Source organism: Cynoglossus semilaevis, chromosome 13, assembly GCF_000523025.1.
Source record: "Cynoglossus semilaevis isolate Cse_v1.0 chromosome 13, Cse_v1.0, whole genome shotgun sequence".
Classification (NCBI taxonomy): domain Eukaryota; kingdom Metazoa; phylum Chordata; class Actinopteri; order Pleuronectiformes; family Cynoglossidae; genus Cynoglossus; species Cynoglossus semilaevis.
In genome coordinates, this window is record NC_024319.1 from 15427446 (window position 1) to 15450439 (window position 22994).

Consider the following 22994-nt stretch of genomic DNA (forward strand, 5'->3'; position numbering starts at 1 on the left):
AAAATAATCCACATCCTTCAAAATACAAGGATTATTATTCTCTTTGATATTATTATTCACTTCTGTTGAAATATTTGTGCAGGTATTTGTGCAGACCAGTTCATCTAATTTTATTTAGGTGCAGTTTCTCACTTGTTTTGTGATATTCTTCGAGCCATTGTCATTTTCCCCTAACTTCTTGAGTTGTTCTGAATATTTTCCACTGTTGCTTGTCTTAAGAATCTAAGATTCCCAATTCAGGATGCACCCAGACATCCCCACAGCACGTATCCAACTCTGCATAACTTCCAGACATAGACAACATTCATGACCAAAGACTTCAGGCTTTGTCTCACGTGACGTAACAATAAGTTTTTGGTTTGGATCATCCGTCCCCAAACTTCAGGAGACCCTTCCTTAGCTGTGAGCCTTCTGCAGTGCAGTCCATTCCTGTGCAGGACTCCAGTGACTGTCTGTTTTGACACTTACATTCCAGACAGCACCAAGTCATTCATTTAGTCAGTCGTTAAATTTCTTTGGGGGATAATAATTTTGTCTTGAACATGTGCAGTTCATATGGGGCCCCCACAACTCGGCAGACGAACCAAAGATGGATCCCAGTTTAGAGCTGTCTCAGAACCACCATGGGCTCAACATGCAGACACCGTCTGAAGGGACAAGGACTTGTTAAGTGTGAATGACAAGAGTTAACCTGCTAACTAAACAATAACCCAGCCGCCTAATAGTTAACGTTTTCACATTTATTCCGGGAAACATTCAATGGAAGTTTTAATCCTGACAGAAAAAGAATAAGAGAACAGTTAATGTGCAATGTTGGAAAGTGAAAGTGTTACGTCACTCGGGTCTCACATGTGAAGGTGAGTGTGAAGTGAGCCAAGGTGTTGCTGCTGCGTTTATGTAAGCGTTTACAGAGCTGTTTACTGTTCTCATTCCCACTATGTGGGTAATTGCGCACAAACACACATTCAGAGAGAGAGCGAGAGAGAGAGAGAGAGAGAGAGAGAGAGACGGAGAGAAACATTGCTCCCTCCCTCCCCCGGTTTCCTGTGTGTGTCCAGCAGACTCCAGACGCGTTCTTCAGTCCTCCTCCTCCTCCTCCTCCTCCTGCTGCTGCTGCTGCTGCTGCTGGACTATCACTGACTCTGACTTTACCTCTGAATGTAAGTGAATGTAAAAGTCAGTCGGAGTCTCAGTTCGGACACGGGACACACGGGACGATGGGGGCACAGCACAGTTTCAGGTCTTTACGCGCAGTCGTGACTGTTTGCCTCCTTGCAACGGTGCTGTTGGTGGAGCCCGGGACCGCCGGTGAGTAAACCTCACTCTTCTACTCCTTATTTTACGGTTCAAACCGCGCACTACACAACTTTTTTTTAACTCTGTACTACTGCATTTGTGCTTTAAATGTCCTTGTAATGCGCGTAACGCTCGTCCCAGCGTGTGGAGAGCTGAGGTGCGCAACAGGTGACTCAGAGCGCAGGGCGCTGACGCACGGCTCAGCTATGCGTGGCTCTGTTTTTACACGAGCACATGTGTGCATACGCAACATCATGTTCTGTCAACGTCATTGTCACTGAAGCTAATCATTTTCTCAGTGTATATGTGTGGTGACGTTGGAACAACTTGGGATTTATGGCGAACAAAATAATTGCGCCTGATGCTGAAGTACAACGTTTGTAACTTAAAAAAAAACTGCTGTTATATTTGCTCCTGTTATATTTGAAGTTATTCTTATTCTTCCTCATCCACATGCTTGCAGAACAAATGCAGTTGTACAGATGTGCGAACATCTTCTGTAAGGTTAAACTAACAGGGGAAACAAACTTACTTAAGACACCAGGACTGTATGTTGGCAAGCTTTCCCTCGTTTTTATTAAATCCAAATTTAAGCATCTTGCAGAATACAATTTCCTAGCACTTGTTCTGGATTTGTCCTAACTTTATTCATGCATGTTTTGTGTAGCCCAACAGCCAGTGTGTCTCTCTGTCTTGGAGCCTGAATGCTGGTCCATGTTTGGCAGCTGAATCATTTAAAACCGCAGGATTGATTTCCCTTACATTTGTTTTGTTGAGGGGTGGGGAACCCATGAAGAAATGTGAGAGTGGATCAGGGTTAAAAAATAAGGGTGGATACACTTTTATTTTACATCTTATAACAGGGCGTCAGCCTTGGCTCACGTCCACGTTATAGTTTTCAGTAATTATGACAAATGGGACTTTCTGATTTGCGGTTTTCAGATGAGTCTTCATAATAAAAGACCTGGCAGAGGTGAATTTTGCAGCTCGTGGGATTAAGTGGTTTAATGTCTGCTCTCAGTGAAGCCACATGTAAAAACATTAGAAAATCTGCCATTTGGCTTTTGATGGTTCATTCATTAGTAGGTCTGTAGTCATGGAAACAAACGCCTCACCTGTGGCCTTTGTGTAGTTTATGTATAGAAATGCAATCTGTTGCAACGTTTGCAGAGGTGTACAGCTCCGTCAGTCTTGTAGAGAGCAGCTTAGTCGTACCTGTCCTGAGGAGAGGTTGAATCCTCTTCTTTTCTGGTTGTGAATTTTCTGCTGCTTTTTTTATCTGTCTTATTGGAGGTTGTCTGTTTTATCAGCTCTAGCCAACAATCTCTAATCTTCAAACCTTAATGCATAATGTGTTCTATTTTTAAAACATGACTAAACAAAGAGATTCAATTTATATACAACAATAATCTTATACTAGTCACTTATGGATTTAGGGCAGGGGTCTCATCTCATCATCTTAAGCCACTGATGTAAAGATGGAGAAGACCCTCTGTTTTATAATAAACTTACAAGAGCGCCCCCTTGTTAATTTGCATTTAAAATATATAATACATCCAAGCTTTTATTTTAAAACGTGTAAAATGTACATTTTAATTTAAACACTCTAATGAACCAAAATGTCATGACCCCCCCTGCTGGTTGAAAACCTCTGGACTAGGGCTCTTTGACCTCCTTTGCCTTTCCCTATGTTGACAACTCTGACCAAAAGTTTTAGCATATCATAACTTTTTACCTTCTTTTGTGTTAAAATGCAAGTGTTGGTTAAATGAGAGTCTGTTGCCTCTTGAGCACAACAGCTGTAGTCATTCCTTGTGTCTGTAGGGCTTCATTCAGTTATACCTGGTATTGTAATTTTTATTGAAGTTTTCTGCTGTGACACTAATACCTGGTATTGTAATTTTTTTATTGAAGTTTTCTGCTGTGACACAAATTTTGCATCATTTCCGAACATAAATGTGGCTTATTGAACACAAATCACCTTCTTAAATGTGTTAAAGCTCCTCCATGTGCTTGACATGTTTCTCCTCATATTGTAAAAACAACAGCAAGAAGCATAATGGCCTAAAGGTCAAGCCATTTTCTATTTATTTCGCAAAGAAATATTTTGGCCCATTGACTACCGTCTTTATGTTTCCATCATTATCAGATTCCACATGACTTTAATAATGTGTGTGTGTGTGTGTGTGTGTGTGTGTGACCGACCTAATGGGTGAAGTAGCCACACATTCAGCCATGCACTGTAATCTAAACTATGAGTTAAGAGCAGTTTAACAGACTTGGCCTCTTCCCATCTGTCACTGTAATGCCTCCCATTAGACAGGTGGGTGGAGTGAATGGGGTTTGAAAGAAACCAATGGCCGTTGCTGTGAAAACTCTCATCTGTTGTTGTTGCTGTTATTCTTTCTTCTTCTCCTCTTTCTTCTCCCTGCTGTTTGCTCATACCTTACACCCACAGAGAGGCCTATTTTCAACCTGGAAATCCCACATACCACCAAGACTGTGTGTCCGTGTCCCATTGTACTGTGTGTGTCACAAATAGCTGTACACACACTCATACAAAACTTTCACCCCTGTGGCCCATTCTCCTCCTCTGATAAGGCAAACACACACTGGTGTTGATGATTTCTCTAAGGACTACTGAGGAAAAACGTCTCTCCACTCACGTAGTGTCAAAGCGGACATTCTTTCTAGGTGTCCAAACAACTTTTTTTTTTTATATTGATAACTATCCTCTTGGTGGTCCCTCAAAGAAAGGTCCTTTACCCTCTCTACCAGAGGAAACTACAGCTTCTCAGGTCAGAGGTCAACATGTCCCACGACCTTTTGGATGGGTTTTCGTCTAAAGCTCTGCCCAACAAAACAGTTTTGCTCTCTGTTTGCTCTCTGCTGTGTCCCTTCTTCGCTTCTTGTATTTTCTTTCACCATCTTAATCAACTTCTGTGACCCGCATCATTGCATCTTCAGGTCAAGTGTTTGAGAAGAGGGATAGAGGCCATGGTGGCAGAGAAGCGAGAGACAGTAATCTGAGAATGTTACCAGGGGACGATAAAGACGAGAGGAATGAAGGGATTAGACCTAAAATGGGGAGAGATGGAGTGGGAGAAGGATTAAGGTGGAGTTAGAAGAAGAAGAAGAAGAATAACAGTGGAGCTGAGTCTCCTACTGAGGCAGTCATGTGGCTGCTGCTGCCTCTTAACAGTTGTCTTCTCTCCTTTCACCGACCAAATAAGGCCTGTTGTAAATTTTTATGTCTTTGCCAAACGGCTTAAGAATAGTGTGGTCTTTATTATCAACTGTTTTCCCTTACCTCGATCAACCGATCTTTTCATGTCTGTTGAAGAAGCAAATGCCAACATGTAAACCTCAGATTTGAATGTTTCATATTCAAGTTTATATTTAATCTTAGTAGACTTCACAATAAAAAATATACAGTGAAAATAAAGCAACAGTGCATTAGTAGTAGATACAACAGTTGTCCATGGAAGAAGGTGACGTGTTATGGTTGACGTGTACCTCATCATGATTCCTGGACCCTTCAGTCTAAATGGGTAAATGGAAAACTGTAATTTAAATTGCCCTGTGGTGCCATCGAGGCCAGGTAGGGCTATAAAACCTCAGAGCATTTGTGTTGATTTTATAGGCTTTTATTAACCCACAGACTGACTCTGATTTCCCGGAGGATGGGTGTTCCTGTGACGTCATTATACAGTTAAATTAAAGAGATCCAGTGAGAATTAAGTCAAAGGCCTGACCAGGACAAAAAGTATGAATACTAGAGGATACATGAGAAATAAATCCAGCGATATATAGGTATCATACATACATTATTACCATATTAATAGTATAACATAGACAAAGTTTAAAAGATTTTTTAATATTTTGAAAATAAACTATTAAATTAATGGCCCTCCAACAATCGGCTCAGTGATAACAGTCTGCAGTAGCGGCCCCTGTAGGCCGACCGGTCCTTGGTAAAAAAAAGGTTGTGGACCACCGGTCTAAGGTACATATCAGAGTTCTTACATCAGTTTTTCATGGGCCAAGAACCTCCACACTTTGGTTTAAACTTGTGCAGCGCTGCTGTGGAATGTAACGTGTATTGTGTTGGTAAAAGTGAGCAGACGTGAACACAGTTCTTGTCTGTATTTTGATTTTTTTCTAGTTTGGTTTAAGCTTTAAGTATGTGAACGGGTTTTGTTTTTCATCTGTAGTAGTTTCGGAGAACCTGCCTCTTCCCACCTTCAGATACGTGACCATGTGTGGTGCCGTACACACTGGGAGGAGGAGAGTTTACCTAAACCTTGAAAAGCCCCGCTTAGTCTCACAGTTAGAGGAAGTTTTACTTCAAAGACATTTTGAAAACTGAAACTATTGTTCAAAGCATGCTCGTACTTCTTAGCCTTCACCTTTTTTTGTGGGTCACACCATCCTATAGAATGTCACAACCCGCTGTGTGGGCTTTTCTCTGTTTCCATTGAAGTTTGAGAACTTTGGAGCAGCCTTTTCCTGGAGATGTGATAAATTACTGTCCAGCTTCCTGTCTGTCCTCCTGCCTACTGTGAGCTCACATCCTCGGTGGTTTGGAGAGAGGAAGAGGGGAAGGGGGGAGGTAAATCAGGACATGGGAGGGGGCTACAGCTGATGGGAAGGGTGTATGTTTGAGACTTGAAATGCTGATAATGCAAAGATGTACCCTCCATGTTTAATCATGCTCAAATGACCCGAACACACACATACTGCATATATATAGCCTACATTTATTAACAGAGCTGGAGTTTTGGAAAAATCCCTCTTAAAAAACGTTCCAAACCACCATCACATTTTTATCTCACGTGCCCCCTAGTGGCAGTTGCACACCCCCACAGGTGAACGCACCAAACTTTAGGAGTCACTGTGTTAGATGAATTTAGGTGTGGGTAGTTTATTGCAATCTGACATGCCTAGGACAGTGAAGGCATCACTGTCTTGTCTGTCCATGTAGATTTCATTGGACTGGTACAAATTGACTTCTTCCATGGACAGTAAAGGCATCATTCCCTCTCCTTTGCAAGAATACGTGACATTATATCCGTCTGTGTGTGTTTGTGGGGGGTGGATAGCAGTGGGGGGGCAATGATTGGGAGGAACTGCATGTGGCCAACAGGGCACTGGCTGGAGACCGTTCATGAGCTGAGTCATCAAGAAAGCACCGTGTGTGTTGTCACAGCTGTGACAACACACACGGTGGGTTTTCATAGTTTATCATTACCAACTTTTATTATCCAAAGGATAGTCATTTATTTTGAGGAAAGTATGACTTTTTCTGTTGTGACATTTATGAGTAAACTGACACCAGTCTCAATCAAACCCCCTTTTTTCTGTGTAATTGTATAATTAAACCTGCAGATGTAAAAATATTTATATTGGACGCAGGGAAATAACACAAACACCTGATTTAAGTGATTCTGATCTGAGTCGATGTGGGAATAACGTTAAGGTAGAAGGAGAGGAAAATTATTGCCATCGGTCCAGTGGTGGATGGAGGTGCCATAAAGAGCCAGACGTTGCAGGCTAGTAGAAATGCACACCAGAGATAACACCTGGAGGAACAGAGGAGTCTGCTCACTGCTGTAGTGTGGCTACAAATCATAGGAAGTACGAGTCGGACACACGTTTGGAAAAAGGAGGTGAGAGGAGATATGACGTGTGATCTTGACATTCAACATATGTTAGATATAAATCACTCCCAGTGCAGAGCATGTATTTAATGATTTAAAATTTGCAATACTTTGAAAAACTATGGACACAGTATATATACAGTAGAATATATTATTTTGCCTATGCCAGTCTATTTGCCTAATTTATGCCTGACATTAAATACAGAGCCTTTCAGAGAGCTTGCAGTTCCCCAACCTGTGAAACAGAGCAGTGCCTTTGACAATTATGGGGGCAGTGTTTAACACTAAGAAGAAGACAAGTCCACAAGAGAAACGTTGGAACCAGCAAAAAGAATTCTCTGTCCACATGCCACATTGTATTTAATGGGAGCAGAGACCACCATCCACATCCTGACCTCCGCCGACTTATTCATGTTTGTTATTGTCTGAGAAACTGTTCTCAGCCGGTTAATTACCTCTGAACCCAGCACTGCCCCCTTGTAAATGTATTGCCCAATTACCATGAAAACATATGCACTGTGGGTACGTGGGCAGTGGGTACGTATGTCAGTGGAGCACAAACTGGGCCTAATGGTCAAAAAATGTTAAGTTGCCAGTTAAAATACAGTATATAATTTTGTGCAAGCCTTTAAGGAAGATTGGCTGTTTTACTGGGTACAAAGGTTTGTGTCGGTGAAGTTCACTGGTTAGAAATACTGCAGTCTTGAATCTGCTGTTTAATTTTCTGGATGTTTGATAAAATGACAGCGTTGTTGAAACTGCAGCTTGCAGCCGTGCTGCTTTTCCTACTCAGATCTATGCAGCTTTGAAGTCTCAACATTCAGTATCAGTTCAGAAAGTCAAAAGTGGAAACTATGCTCAAAGGTCTGTGCTGCGATGTGGGTCCTCGCACCAGATGTTAAAGTACTTTCTTGACTTTCTCTCTCCTTTACGACCGCTGCAACTTTCCCCTGCTGACAGTTTTTCTGTGCATGAATCACAGAGAGAAAACACCATCAAGGTGAGTGCGTCACAGGAGACGTGTGCTTGGTCATTAAATGCTCCTGAAGGAGCTGTGACTGAAACTGAACTCTCTGTGCATCTGAGTCTGCAGAGGGAAAACAGTTGTATCTGCTCAAGTATAAGGATGAAATGACTACGTTCCTAAACAGAAATACGGGTATGATTATAAATGCAAAAACTTTTTTAACCACAGGGACTTTTTTAAATGTTTCAGATCTATATTAAATTGTTTTCAAAAAACTTTTCGTGCTTCACGATATTTCTAATTAGATGTGAGTTTTGTATGAGCTAATTAACAGCCATTTACGTCAAGCTACTGCTCAGCTACCTCGTTATAACTAAACATAGTTAAATGCTGGGTTGCCATTCATTTGTTTGAAGGCAATTACAGACAATTTTGACAAATTTTCAAACACTATTTGATTTTTTCTTGGCTCTTGGCTTTTGTAATTTTATTTATACTGAGTTGTTGTTTTTTGTTGTCTGTCTTTTCATTTTTAACTTAGGCTCTGTTTGTCACATGATCTGGAACATGAGATTTTAGAGAACTATGGAAGCCCAGTAGGACAGCATCCTCTTAGACCACACAAAAACAGCCATTTCCACTCTCTAACTATATTTTATTATTATCTACTTTATTTTGGCTGATAATTTTTTGCCTAAAGTTTTAGCAGTCTTTTCTAGGTTTCCGTGCTAACAGCAGTCGCTAAAAACCTGGCCTTTCATTTAATCTCGTCTGCCTGGAAACTACAATATGCAGTATCAATGGAGTGGCTTCATGAGTCTTGGCTTTGTGCTCGTTGAGGGAGGTGAAAGTACAAACAGGTGGGTTGAGAGGGTGGGGGAGAGAGGTGGAGGGTGAGGGGGGAGTTCAGCAGACAGAGGGGAGATAGAGAAGGGTCCATTTTCGTTTGTTCCCTCAGAAAATTCCATAGGTGGGTGTTTCTGGCTCCTGCACAGAAGAGGTTCTCTTCAACTTTATCATATTCCCTCTGTAAATATTTCACCTTCTCTTCACATGGCTGCTGTTTTTCTCCTCTCTGGTTCCCCGTCACTTTGGACGTCAGTGTAAATCTGGTCAATGATGTCACAAAGTTCAGTTTTAAATAAACTAATTTGTAGAAAACTCCTTTGGAATTATGTTTAACTGTTTGTTTATTTATGCTTTCCTGAATTTGCTCTGATATAAAGGCGCCCTGAACTTGAGTCACGTAAATATTTATGAGTGAAAACCTCACAGTGTGTGGGCATTACATCACAACTGTAGGAAGTATGCTATACACAGACGTGCAAACAGTGTGCACGTAGCTGCAGTTAAATCACCCACTCACTGGACCTCCTGTGTGGAGACCATAGATCGTACGTACAAAAACACGGACGTTGCCATTCAGTTTTTCAACAAGTGTTGAAGTTTATGTTTGTTGTGTTGACAACATTATTTTAGGAAATTCTAAAAATTTATTTCTCTGCAGAGCAGTGGAGTTTGTGCGCACGTCAGGAGGAGGGCAGTGAGGAACTCATGGTTGTTAGATCAAGTCCTCCTCCAGTCTGGCTTTTACAGTTCAGTCCAGCAGACGTTCTTCCAGCACAGCTGATTTAACGATAGCACAGACTGTGCTGCGTGCCGTTGTTTTGTCTTGGCCTCGATCTCTCCTGGTTGCAAGAGAGAGGAGGTTCTTTTCATCACGATATCTGCCACTCAATCTGTAGACACTTGTCTTCAGTGTGTCCATGACCTTCATCTCTTAACCACACACACTGTATATCTGTACTTCAGCGGACGTTTCTCTTCAGATTGTCCTTTATCTACTTCACCTGTATCAGTGTAGACAAGAGAACAAAATGATGATAATAATGAAGTAGAGTATGTACACAGTACAGTGTCATGACACGTGGGACAAATACTGCACAGATAAATATAAACTCAGATATCCTTTAATGTACAGTAGAGGAAGTTGGGTTTTGTCTGTCTAGTCCACAAACCACATTTGACACATTTTTTTTTTCAGCAAGAACTTCTCTGTTTCAACAGTAGACCCAACATTCATGCCCAGAAAGTTTTTTTTATGTTGGTTGTGTGATTATCAGAAGTTACCTCTTTCAGTAAATACAAAATCCTAAAAGACAACTGCGTCAAGCTGATCTGTCTCAGCTTGAAGCAGTGAGGTCTTCGACTGACTGACTTGTTGGTGTGGAGTCCAGAAAGCAGGTCTGAACAGATCAGGACACAGACAGATGTGTATGTAGGTCGAGTCGTTCTGCGGTGAGAGGATAAGATTGTTCTGATTGTAGAGTCAGTCCAGTCAGCAGGTAAATGACAGTGATGATATCAACAGTAACTGCAGCACAGCAGCAGAGATAAGTCAGTAATGACCCTGAACAGCTGGGGCTTGACATCTTCATGAGGTTATCAAGATGGAGTTCTCTGCCCTTTTTTCTCATCAGTACTTTTCATCTTCTCCAAAGTTCTGAAAGTTCTCTTTTTAACTTTCTTCAGTTTATCTCCTGAACTATTTCACCAGGCCTCATCTCAGTTGGGAGATTTCCCATACATCCTTGTGCAGTCTTACTGTGTTGTTACTCAAGAAACATGTTGTTCCCTAGAATAATGTGCTGCATCTGTTTGGTCCCACATCTTCCATTTTGTGTTTTCACCCAGATTTCTTTGTTTGTTTGTATCTGCAACTGTTATCAACCCTGTTCCAATCCAGAGCGCTCACATAATTTGCACTGGCATCAAAGAAAATTCTTCTGAATCACAGTCTAGATTTTAGACTATGAAATTTAAAGAGTGCTGTTTTCAGTGCCAGCTGAGCTGATATAACGTCTGACTCTGTGTTCTACAGATTTGCCCCCATTTTATCCTCTGAGGCAGCTCTGTAAGTTCTGCGACGTAGAACTCGCCTCGTGCCCAGGGACAGGAACATGCATGTCCAACTGCTCCATCACGTCTATCTGTGTGGAAAGCAGCGAGGTGTGTGTGGCCATCTGGTAGGTATCTTTTACAATTGGTTTAGTAAAGTATTATTTATGTTTTAGTGGTGACACCTCTGCTCCGACTGTTTCCTTTCTCTCATTTCAGGAGAAAGAACGAGACCGGCTTCTCTCTGGAAACTCTCTGCCATAACCCTTCCAAGCCACTGTATGGCGTAATCCTGGACGACTACAACAGCACCACCTGTATGATGAAGGAGAAGAACACATCCAGTGGAATGGCTCAGTTCTGCTCCTGCAGGGACGAGGATGAGTGTAACGACAAGCTGACATTCTCAGCAAGTAAGTTCCAAACAAACAAAGAGCGAATCATAAAAACATTTTAACATGCTACACAATTGAACATATTTTAAAGAACCAGGGAACAAAATGTGTAAAGAGTTACTAATGACTTGGAAATGTTTTTAACATTGAACTTTGATGTCAGTGGAAATTAAGCCATGACTCATAAAGCAGCTGATGAAGAGTCAGTGTTCTGGGGGACATTGTAATCAAACATGTATCAGTTGATGGCTGATGTCGATACATGTTGGTTGATTTTCTGGCAGAAATATGTTCCTCTGATCTTTAATTAGTTGACAATCAGACACCATGGTCTGGTTCCATATCTCTGCCAGTTCATCCATCTGCTGCACATCTGCCCAGATAAACTATGCAAATCGCAGTAGACGTCCGCCGGTCTCTCCTGTGCTGGCTGCCGTCTCTTTGGAACGATTGCAATGCATCGTCATCACAACAGGAAGTGGAAATTCGGTTTTGGAAACACAAGTAAACAGCGCTGGGGGATTCCTCAGTGTGGTCGCTCACTCAGCTGCTTCTGTGCTGGGGTTGGCAGCTGCCGGTTCAGTGTGTGAGTGTGAGTGTGAGTGTATGTGGGTGTGTGAGTGTCTAAGCCAACCACACTGCAGAGCTCAGACATATGGTTTCCTGTCTGTGTTTAACTTAAGCTAGAAACATCTCCAGCACATGGTGAGCTGCCCCAGAACAAACACACAGATCTAACTCACCAACACACACATCACAAACATTTGTCAGGTAACGATGTAACTTCCTGTTATGTTAATGACTGTTTGACATCTTTTATCACACCTCGACAACCTATGTTGTAATCCATTCTGCTATGAAAACTCCAAACTACCAACCTTTGATTATGAATGGAGGTTTTAACTATTCTTCCGTTTACTTTTCCTGGTACCGAGGTTTGCAATTTGTGAGGCAAACAAACCAAGAACATGTGGAACAGTCAAAACTTTGTAAATAGTTTTCCATCTTTGCTCCACAGCTCAGAGTTCTACTAAAAGATCCTAAGACCCCGTAGCTTGTTTTTTCTGCTGACATGCAGAGTGAGTTATGGGCCATGTCTAATTTTTTTTACGGACCAGTCTGATCTGTCAGAGGTAGTTTTCTTCTTCAGCCTACTCCGTCATTAGGCTATTTAGAGAAAACGCTGTGTTGGACAACATTCTGGAGTCACAGGAAATGGTCTGGATAGTGTGGATGGGAATGATTTATTCACTTTATGGATGGTTTAGTGTTGAGTGATGGTAAGTAATGATGGTGTAAAAATGTATTAATGAAATCCATAACATTGGAACAGTGACAGTTACCATGGCTCAGTCAAAAAGTGCAGTTCACTTCAGCCAGGTAGGCTGATGTTGAACAAGTCACCACTCACTGTCTCTTCATATAGATTTGTGTGTTTGAATGGTGACTTTTTAATGATTTAAACCAGTGATTCTTCACTGTACTGGACAATGAATGCCATCTAGAGGGACGCAAATACCTTTCAGGTTAAAAGGCTTCTTCAGGACTGAAGAAGCCTCTTGGATGAACAGTGAAATCTCTTCAGTTCACCATGACAGTCATGTCATCTCATACTTCAGTCAGGGTCCAGTAAAACTAACCCTGTGCTCTGACCAAATAATTACACTGACACTGACAACAACTGTGCAGGTGATGATGTCAATGTTTGGAGTTGGTTATCATTTTTCCACTTTACTATCATTTCCACCATCTCTGTTTGTTTTGCACCACTGTTTTGGTGTATTTATAGGCAATTGTTTAAAGAGAGGGAGAGAGAAATATATTTATATCCCTGACTATCAGCGATGTGATTCCCTCCTCCTGTAGAGACACATGCAGCATGAGGAACTTGTCAATAGTGTTGCTGGATCACTGCCAGGACTTATTACTGTGTGAATGTGTCACACTATTTAATTCTCAAATCTCATTCTTATAATGTTTAATAGCCCTGATTGTGCACTAGGTTCTCAGGATGACAACTGTGTAATGCACATGAGGTCATTCATGAGTACGCTACGAAATATGTGAAATATTGTACTAGCAGGAAGTTGTCATCCCACAGTGAAACCGCTGAGTTTTCTGTGATCATGTGTATGTTATTATTAGGCAGAAAAGGACAAAGACTTATGCTTAAAAACAATATATCAGGCATAACATTTCATGTTGGTTTAGAAAAATGAAAAGAACAAAAAGGCCTAACTTTGAGTTGTGAGAATAGAATAATAGATCACAGGGCTGGATAATATTGTTTGCCCAGTCTTGTAAATTTTGCACTGTCTTCTTTATAAAAGAGCTCTTTTGATCAGAGCGCTGGATAAAGAGAGAAAGAGAACTAGGGATTTAGTTCTCTGATCACGGACCATTCCAGATCTTGTGCAGATGTGGGCCACTTCAGAGAGTGATGGATGTGAGCCTGCAGTGGCCCACATGTAAAATGTCAAACGTGGCTGGAGGATCTTCACACAACTGTTGGACTTTCACAGTTTAAACACTGTCTTTGTCCTGACAGCAGCAGTTAAATCTCTGACTCTGTAACCAGGAAAAAAAAAGTGTGACGGCTGAGGGTGGTTTTCCTGTACAGTCACCTTGTACTGTGTACAGTGCTGCATGTCTGTGACGCAGCAGATGTTTGTTCTTAACACCCTGTAAAGATGATTTGCGGCAGATTCACTCGGCCTCACACACGCTGTCAGTTAAGCATGTGTTTTGGAGCATGTTAACTATTTTCAGTGGGAAGGCAGGCATTGATAGTAAATACTGGCTTGTTGTAGTAACACACTTTTATGTGTAAGCACTTTAGTGGTGGTGCACCGAGCTACAACAGTCGAGAGCGGTCTGTTGTGCAACAGAGTCTTAGATAGATGAAAAGATCCACAGACTGAATAGACTGAACCGTTTGGTTGCAAAAGTAAGTCCTGTTAGTTAGTTGACATCACAACCTAGGACATAAGAAAGAGTCGGAGTTACACTTGGGAGCTATAAAGTATTCATCCACTCTGCTCTCGGACTAGTTCCTGTGGAAAATATGTTTAACGCCATACATCGGAATGATGGAACCAGACGTTCTTGATAACTGATAATTGTGAGATGGCGACCACTACACAATTTAATACAACTGCCTCGAAATCAACCCTGAAAAGATCTTACCTCATTAAAAGCATTTCCTAATAATAATCACTGTATCCTCTCTCTCCATGGCAACCCATTCAATTATAGGGTAAAATAATTGTATAATTATAGGTAAGGTTATATCTGCACTTGGCTCTGTGATTGGTCTGCGACCTGTCCCAGACAGAATGTTCTTTGACTTTTGCCAGTGCGGACCGGTCCCATCTCCCCTGGTGACCTTTAAGAGGATAAAAATGAATGAATGAATGAACAGATGTCATCTCATCCAGTTACACAGGTTATGATGAATGAAACATTCCTGGTGTGACAGGGCGCCGCGAGTGTTGATGTGGAGGAGAAGCTCACTGGAAATAATGAATAAAATGATAAAAACATGGAAGAGGACCACGTAGAAGAGGAAGAGGAGGAGGAGGATGATGATGATACTGTCATGGATGTGGTGGTCAGAATGTTAAAAAAAATGTGGCTCTGCAGTGCATGCACCTAGATCTGCTTTTTATGGCTATATTTTACAGTTCCTCCTCAAGTGTGGAATCTTGGCCTGCTGTCAGTGAGTATGTCAGTCTGTTTGGTCGCAGAGCAGACGGTTTTATAGACACATGACTCAAGTTGGATTGGTTTGAGCAGCAGGAAAAGACGAAGGGTAAAGTGAGGTAAAAGAAGAAGTTGGTTCAGACTCAGAAAAAGAGAAATATTGCAGAGATTTGAGCCATTTCTTCAGCAGCAGTCTGGCTGTGCAGTCATGTTACCATAACAAACGCACAGTGTGTATGATAAACAGTGTCGTTTCAGCCAGTGTTCCCCACACACTGTACGATGTTACTGCATTCTCACACTCATAATATGATAGCAGTCTGGAAAAAGGCAGGATATTTATACATTTAGGAATAAAGTGCCCTCAGGAAGAACATTAGTAAACACTGGTTTACACTGTTGCTTCAGTGAGTGGTTTTTACACGGTAAAATTCATGTATAATGAAAAGTTGAGACGTTTTATGCACTGGGTGGAGATGAAATGTCATTTTCTTTTCCTTCCCAGCAGCTGGGGGTAGCCTCCTAATACACAACATCTTAGCCATAATGAATTCATACAAAACCTGAAAGTCATTGACTGCATGTCAGGATTCATTTGGTCACAAACGCCAACCTTTATCTTTTTAGCTCTGCTTTGGTCTCCAGAAGAAGAAAAAACAGAAAGTGAAAACATATCCATTTCCAAAGGAAGTCGACAAAAAACACAATTGTTTTTACTCAGACAAGTGAAAACAACAGATCGTTGATCTGTTTTCATTTTCAGGGGATTCAGCAGATCTGTAGATTATTGAGCAATAGAAGAAGAACACTTCTCTCAAAGACTTTAAGTTTCATCTATCAGCTTTGGTTAGAGCTCAGAATAAGAATGAATTTCCAGATGCTTTACTTCATTGTTAACATGTGAGTTCTCCGACCACAGCTGAAGGGAAGTAGTGCTGGTTAGGGATCCTGAACCACACTGAGGAGCCCAGAGGTCAAATCAGTCCCTCAATGAAGACTTCTAGAAAGAAGGAGAGCTTGTTGGACGGAGCTTGTAAGTTTGACCTTTCATCTGGTTCGAAGAGTGCGGTACAATGAACTCTTCAGAAGAGCCCAGGGCTAGTGCTCAGTCTTGATCATGAACTTTCCAGGAACTTGAGTCAAATTTCTGGATTTTGTTGAGATGGGAATTTCTTTAGACCCACAAACACCTGCAAGGAAATTTGGAACACACTAAGAGACGTAATCTCTGTCAGACTACTGGAAGGCACGTATGACCCTTTTAACCAGGAACTATTTAGTTCCTTGAAAATTGATTCCAGCACCAAAAAGGTGCTGTTTTTTGCGCGATGGAAATTCAACAAATCCTATACTTCCACTTGATTAATAGCCTCTACAAAAAGTTCAGAGTTATTTCTCCAATTCCTTGTTGCTGAAATTAACCTTTTGTAAACAATAAAAAAAGCAGAAGAATCCAGTGAAAGGCATAAACCGACCACAGAGGAGTAATTAGTAACTCAAGTGCATTAAGGATGTGAGTCAGAAACGTTTACTTTTCACCACACAAGTGGGCGCTCATACACACACACACACACACACACACACACACAGTGGTGACGAGAGAAAATGATCCTCTTAAATGTCCGGATGACTCGCCAAATCTCCCTGAACGCCACGTGAAAACACTCTGAGGGGAAAAAGCATCATGAGTCTCATTAGCAGTTTGTCTTGGCACCGTCTGTCTTAACCTCAACAACACACTCCAATAACAGCAGAGAGCAAAGAATTAAAGCCCAAAAACCTCCCCCTCCTCCTCCCCATCCCTCCGAGCCATTTCAAACTTCTCCAAACGCACACACAGGTACAGACACATGGAATGCCAAAGGTAGTGTCTGACTGTCTGGAACCTGCTTTATTACCAGACTCCTGAAAATGGCGGTGTTTTTTGTTTTGTGATTCATTGCATCTGCAGCTCTGCAGCCCCACAGCAATTTGAGGAGACTTCACTTATTGACAATCACAAAATTGCAACCGCAAAATGACCGCGTTTCTGATCTCACTCCGTGTGTTTCCCCCCGTATGATTACACAGCGCGGTTATATGTCATATAAATCAGACACTCTCTCCAGTTAATGATGTTGTATCCTTCATACAGCACATCACACAGACTGGAATCAGACTGGTGTAATCAATCACAGCTTTGACTCTTCTGACAGAAATGTGTGCATTTTGGGGGGAAGGGGGGGGGGGTAAGGCTCCATCAGCATCAAACCCACATCTGCTGTAGTGTATGTGGAATATTCCAGTGTAAATTAGATACAGTGTGTAACCTCTTTAATGGCCTGTCCTTGGTGTGAGGAACTCCACAGCCCACCAGAGCAGCAGCTTCGCTGGGCCAAGGCGAGGCTGACAGACTGGGCTCTGTTTTCTCCTGCAGCCAGCACATCCACTCTTGGCCGCTGCTCCATCCAGCACGTAGTCATGGCCAAGGTAGTTAATGCTGTAGCTTGGTGATTTTCAAACACATAAACTCAGTAGAGTGTGTGTGTGTGTGTGTGTCTGTGTGTGTCTGTGCAGATGTATTTCAAAGGACAGCATTTACAGCATGCGGAGCTGCCGGGAAAAGCAAGTTTATTTTCAAGGAAGTGCTGTCTCTGAAATGTTACAACCCAAACACATACAGATACTGTAGTACAGCATATTTGTGATTTTATTTCTTTCCTTTTACTTACAACTATAGGAAATAACTGTAATCTATGTCAGTGATGTGTTACATGTTATTCCTTTATCATTGTTTTTCATAGGAAATCATATAAAGTATGACTTAAAATTCTACAATTGTGCGGTAAGTTGGATCTACTTTAATTTGGGATTTACTGATTCTGTAGTGAACCATGAAGGCCCAGTCGACAGTCTTATTAGTATTTAACTCTGAGGCTTTGTTAATGCTGACAGTGCTGTTTTTCCCCACAAGCATCAAACTGCTGTGCTGTCAGAGCAGGTTGTTAGAGCACAGTGGTCTGCAGCACATCAGCTGGCATGATTGTGTGTGTGTGTGTGTGTGGTTAAAAATACTGTACTGTTGCTGTACATACACAGCAGCAAATTTAAAACCAAACTCCAGAACCTGAAGCGGTTACATGGAGGGTAACTGGGCTGGTTGGGTTTCTGGGAGACATTTCACCTCTCTCCAAAAGTGTTATTTCGGGCTTCACACTGATGGCAACACCTCTTTAAACGTACAGTATGGTCTTTAGCTGCAACTTGACTGTCACCTATGATGACAATGTCCTCGTGTAAGTAATGTATTTCACATTTTCCAAATGTACCAACCGTGAGTGTGAAAATATCCAAATGCATCTTAAACTAGTGATGCGAGACGACCCAAAAAATAAAACTCTTCCGACCCACCTGAGGGTCACGACCCGGTTTTTGGGAAACAATGCGCTTGGGTGTTTAATCCGGCCATCCAGATGAATTTTGAAAATAGAAAAATACACAAACACTTCAAGTTCGGCATATTTGTGTAAAATTATTTCATTAAATTTGAATAAAAAATAAATACCTAATATTTTTGGACTTGTTTGCATGAAAACAAAAGGGAAAAATCATGGACACCCCTGCCAAGGCTTATACTACACACAATGCGACTTTACTTCCAGGTATTACTGTAGTATTATCTGAAACAAAGCGATGTCCCGTAACCCTGTCGTCTTGTGGAAACTGTGGTGACATTAACCAAAGGCTCAAAACCTATGGTGGTTCTTGATGTGCAATCTCCAGTCGTCGAAGGACAGGGTAAAGAAGTTCACCAATATGAAGTCAAAACATAGTTTTCATCTGAAAATGTAATGGTATGGAGAAGGTCAGACTCCCTTGAGAATCTCTGTGCATTTATGAGCCTCTTTAAAATGTTGACAAGCTCTAAACAGTTTTATATATCTCCTATTTTCCAGATGTGGATCCACCTGTAGACGACCCACTGGTATCTGTGATCTTGGTGAGTCTGCTGCCCCTGGTGGTGATGGGGATCATAGTGGCAGGAATGTGCTACTGGTACAGAAGACACCGGCGACACATGCTTAACCAGGAATGGGAGACCAACAAGAAGAAACGCAAACCTAGAGCTGGTGGGTTGGACTGCAGCGACGCCTGTGCCATCATGATGGATGATGACCGTTCAGACAGCAGCTCCACCCACGCCAATAACCTGAACCACAACACTGAGCCTCTGCCTATAGAACTGGATCTGCTGGTACGACCACCTGGTTGTATTTCATTGGTTCCTGACTCAGGAGCTTGTGTTGCTGTTTGTACCAAAACACAGGATCTGTTTATTTGGCATCCTTCTTCTGTGGTCAAGGTTTTTTTTCCACAGTTTGACATATTGCATATGTTTTGAAATTCTCATGATTAAAACCCAAACATTAGATCCTTCTGATATCTGTATTTGCGCTCAGTTTACCGACAAATTTTTGATCTCCTGCCAGGTGGGCAAAGGTCGCTTTGCTCAAGTCTACAAGGCGAAGCTGAAGCAGTCGACCTCAGACCAGTTTGAAACTGTAGCTGTGAAGATTTTCCCCTACGAGGAGTACGCTTCCTGGAAGAACGAGAAGGACATTTTCTCCAACACAGACCTCCGACATGAGAACGTCCTCCACTTCCTCACAGCTGAGGAGAGGAAGGTGGAGAAGCAGTACTGGCTCATCACTGCCTTCCATCCCAGAGGGAACTTACAGGTGGGACTTTATAAGTAACTGAGTAATCTTTATGAGGACCTTCCTTTCTCCAGTCTTTTCATTAACCCACAACTCTTCCTCCTCAGGAATACCTAACCCATAATGTGATCAGCTGGGAGGAGCTGCAGGTGCTGGGCAGTTCCTTAGCTCGAGGTGTTGCCCACCTCCACAGTGACCGCCTTTCCTGTGGACGTCCAAAGGTAGGACTCTTTCAGAGGGGAGATATTTCTGTTGTGTCAAAAAATGTTTGCTGATTTTTTAGGTTCTTGTTCACAAAAGCAATGCATCAAATAGTAAAAAGGCCATTACTTTAAACCAGGGGTTCACGAAGTGTGGTGTGCGAGCTGCCACTAGGGGGTGTGTGAGATAAAAAAAATGTAATGGAGGTTTGGAGTGTTTTTATGTTGAATTTCTGTCCACACAATAAAGACGTGTAAATAAACATTTCCTACGTAAAATTTTAAATTACTAGATGAAATTTTAAATAAAAAATAAATGCAGGCTATATATATGTGTGTGTGTTATATTTGTGCTCTGATTATTTGGGCATGATTAGACATGCTGACATTACTACAATCTAACGCTTTTTTAAAAACGAAACCAATTTAAATAAAAGGTCAAACTGAAGTACTTTTCGTGCCACATATTTCAACCTGCCCTCCAGACATCGATGCTCTTACGTACTGAGGTGACTCAGTCTTAGTTGTTGACATTAGGCCAGTGGTTGACAAATGCTTGCTGTTATTTACACACAGCTGGTTGACATTAAATAAGAGACAGCACTTAGACACATATCTGTAACTGTCTGCAAATGCAGACAAAAGCTAGAGTTTGCTTTTTCCTGAAAAAACATTAGACTTTATTCTGACGCAGCCAAAGGAACTGCTCACGTGTTCTGGTGGCTGTCTACCTTTCTTTGTAGTAATGTGTTTAATAGGGTTTTTCTTTTTTTTTTTCCTCTGGAATATTTTTGTATAGAGCTCTTATTACAGCATTTGTACGGTGAGATAAATGGTTTTCATATAAAATGTAATTCCTGGTGGTTATAAGGATGAGTTACACTACAATTAAATATCCACTGAAGTCATAAAGTGGTGAAACGTAATACACGCACGGTTCGCTGCAGAATGAACTTTTACATTTGCAGCATTTGTGTTTAAAAGTAAAACACTGAACGTTTGTTTTCCTAAATGACCCGTTTTCATTTAATACTTTATTCCACATGAACTAAGCCAGTAACAGTTAAGGTTTTTAACTGCTAACTGTGTCCCCCTCCCCCAAAGGTGCCCATCGTCCACCGTGACCTGAAGAGTTCCAACATTCTAGTGAAGAATGACCTGACCTGCTGCCTGTGTGACTTTGGACTGGCTCTGTGTTTGGACAGCAGTCTGTCTGTGGACGACCTGGCCAACAGTGGACAGGTCAGACTCTATCTTTAAAAGTTCATTTTAAGACCTCTGCTAACAAAACTCTTTAAACTTTCAACATTAATAAAATGGTTTTATAGACTAGAGTTTAGAGTCACAAGTTTTCTTCGAGATATTCAGTAAAAATGTCAATTACTTCCTTTAAATTCTACAATATTCTACAATACTCTGCCTTTTTTAGCATTAGAAGCTGGTAAACACGTGTATCTTTTGGTAGTAGTAAAAGTAAAACATTTTTATGTATTTATTGGTTGGTTGTCTTCGCTGCAGGTGGGTACTGCACGTTACATGGCTCCGGAGGTTCTAGAGGCTCGACTGGACCTGGAGAACACTGAGTCCTTCAAGCAGACTGACATTTACTCCATGGCCCTTGTTCTATGGGAGATGACGTCGAGGTGTGAAGCTATCGGAGGTCAGTGCGCCCACATAAACCCCCACAGACTGAAGTAAACCCTGCTCTAGGCAGGTTATTTACTCATCAGCCACTGACCACTCAGCTGGGTCCAGTCAGGGCAAACAGAGACATGAAGGAGACCAAAGGATGATGGGAGCAGGAGTTAAGTAGAAAACTAGTTTTTACACAGCACTGATGTTACACATTAGCACATGCTAAGGCGGAAGAAACTGTACGTCTGACACGATGACACTAAAGGATCACACACACACACACACACACACACACACACACCAGTGTACAATTACTCAAACATTACACATAACTGGGAGATGAAGGATCAGAATCAGGAATATTTCATGTCCCTTGGGCACACTGGGATAGTCCAAGTTCTTACCAGAAAAAAAAAATAGACCGAGAGTTATAATAACAGAGAGTAAAAATAAAAATAACATCCACGCCCTGCTGTTGTGTTTGATGTGATGTTACCGACCACAAGAGCGTTCAGTGGTTTAAAACATAAAAAGAAAAAACATATATTCCATAAAGTTATATAAATGGAAAAAAAATCAGCCTGTAGTTAAGACATACAATTAGGAGAGTTTGATTCAAACTGCTTTTGATTAGTTTCATACAGACGATCTCACATGCTGGTGTGAGATACGTGTGGTGCCTTCTAGAGTGACTGATACAGATACTAGAGCAACAAAGACCCATATGGCAGGGAGGGGAGTCAACAGAGGGGAAACAACATGATTAAAACTAGTTAAAAGTTCCTGATAAACTGACAAGAACACAAAATATCATCAGACAAAAAAAAAAAAATCAAAAAACAAATCACAGCAGCAAAATGAACATGTCAGAAGAGAGGAGTGAGGAGGAGTGAGCTTATATCAACTCTGACAGGAGGAGGGAGGACCAGAGCCAGGTGAAAGTCATCAGACACAGGTGATCCAGATCAGGGCTAATGAGATAACAGCTCTCTCACACACACACACACTCACACACACACACACACACACTAAAAGGACTGAAGAAACCTGAGGAATAAAACTCCCAGAACTCCCCTCAACATTAATCATCAGCAGTAAGAATTTATTTTAAAAGAGTTCATGGAAAAATGAAGCCCTTAATGACAGTTTTGTTTAAAAATATATATATGTATTTGAAAACTGGACAATAAGTAGAAAAACAGTAGTATATGGTAAATGCAGTGTTGTGGTCATAGAGATTCTACTGAACAGTTCTGCTGTCAAGGTAACGTCAACAACGTCCAGAAGAGTTCTGGTATTTTCTGGCCTTTCATCAATTTGATTTTCACCGTCTATGATTCACGTCACAGACGACACAAGTTTGGAATCTTTATCCAGGCTAGTGTTGTTGGAAATTCAAACGTCAACCGTCAGCGTCACAGCAGTGACTATTGGTGCCCAGACTCGTCAGGCTAGGGCTGCAGGGAGTGAAGATTTCTGGGTCAACTGGAAAACTGGACGTCTTGTTTGTCCCACTCCACCTTAAACTCAGCTCCAGGGCTGCA

The 22994-nt window shown here is 41.5% G+C and overlaps 1 protein-coding gene across 1 annotated transcript in view; it reads left to right on the forward strand.

Moving 5' to 3' along the window:
- The first annotated feature begins 1061 nt into the window (after window positions 1-1061).
- Window positions 1062-22994, forward strand: part of tgfbr2b (transforming growth factor beta receptor 2b) — a 28520-nt gene continuing 6587 nt past the window's right edge. Inside the window, exons 1-8 of the mRNA XM_008323840.3 lie at window positions 1062-1308; window positions 10805-10949; window positions 11041-11234; window positions 18854-19152; window positions 19388-19636; window positions 19723-19836; window positions 20920-21057; window positions 21334-21475. Of these exons, the coding sequence (XP_008322062.1) occupies window positions 1218-1308; window positions 10805-10949; window positions 11041-11234; window positions 18854-19152; window positions 19388-19636; window positions 19723-19836; window positions 20920-21057; window positions 21334-21475 (1372 nt within the window). The 5' untranslated portion in view covers window positions 1062-1217. The remainder of the gene's footprint in view (window positions 1309-10804; window positions 10950-11040; window positions 11235-18853; window positions 19153-19387; window positions 19637-19722; window positions 19837-20919; window positions 21058-21333; window positions 21476-22994) is intronic.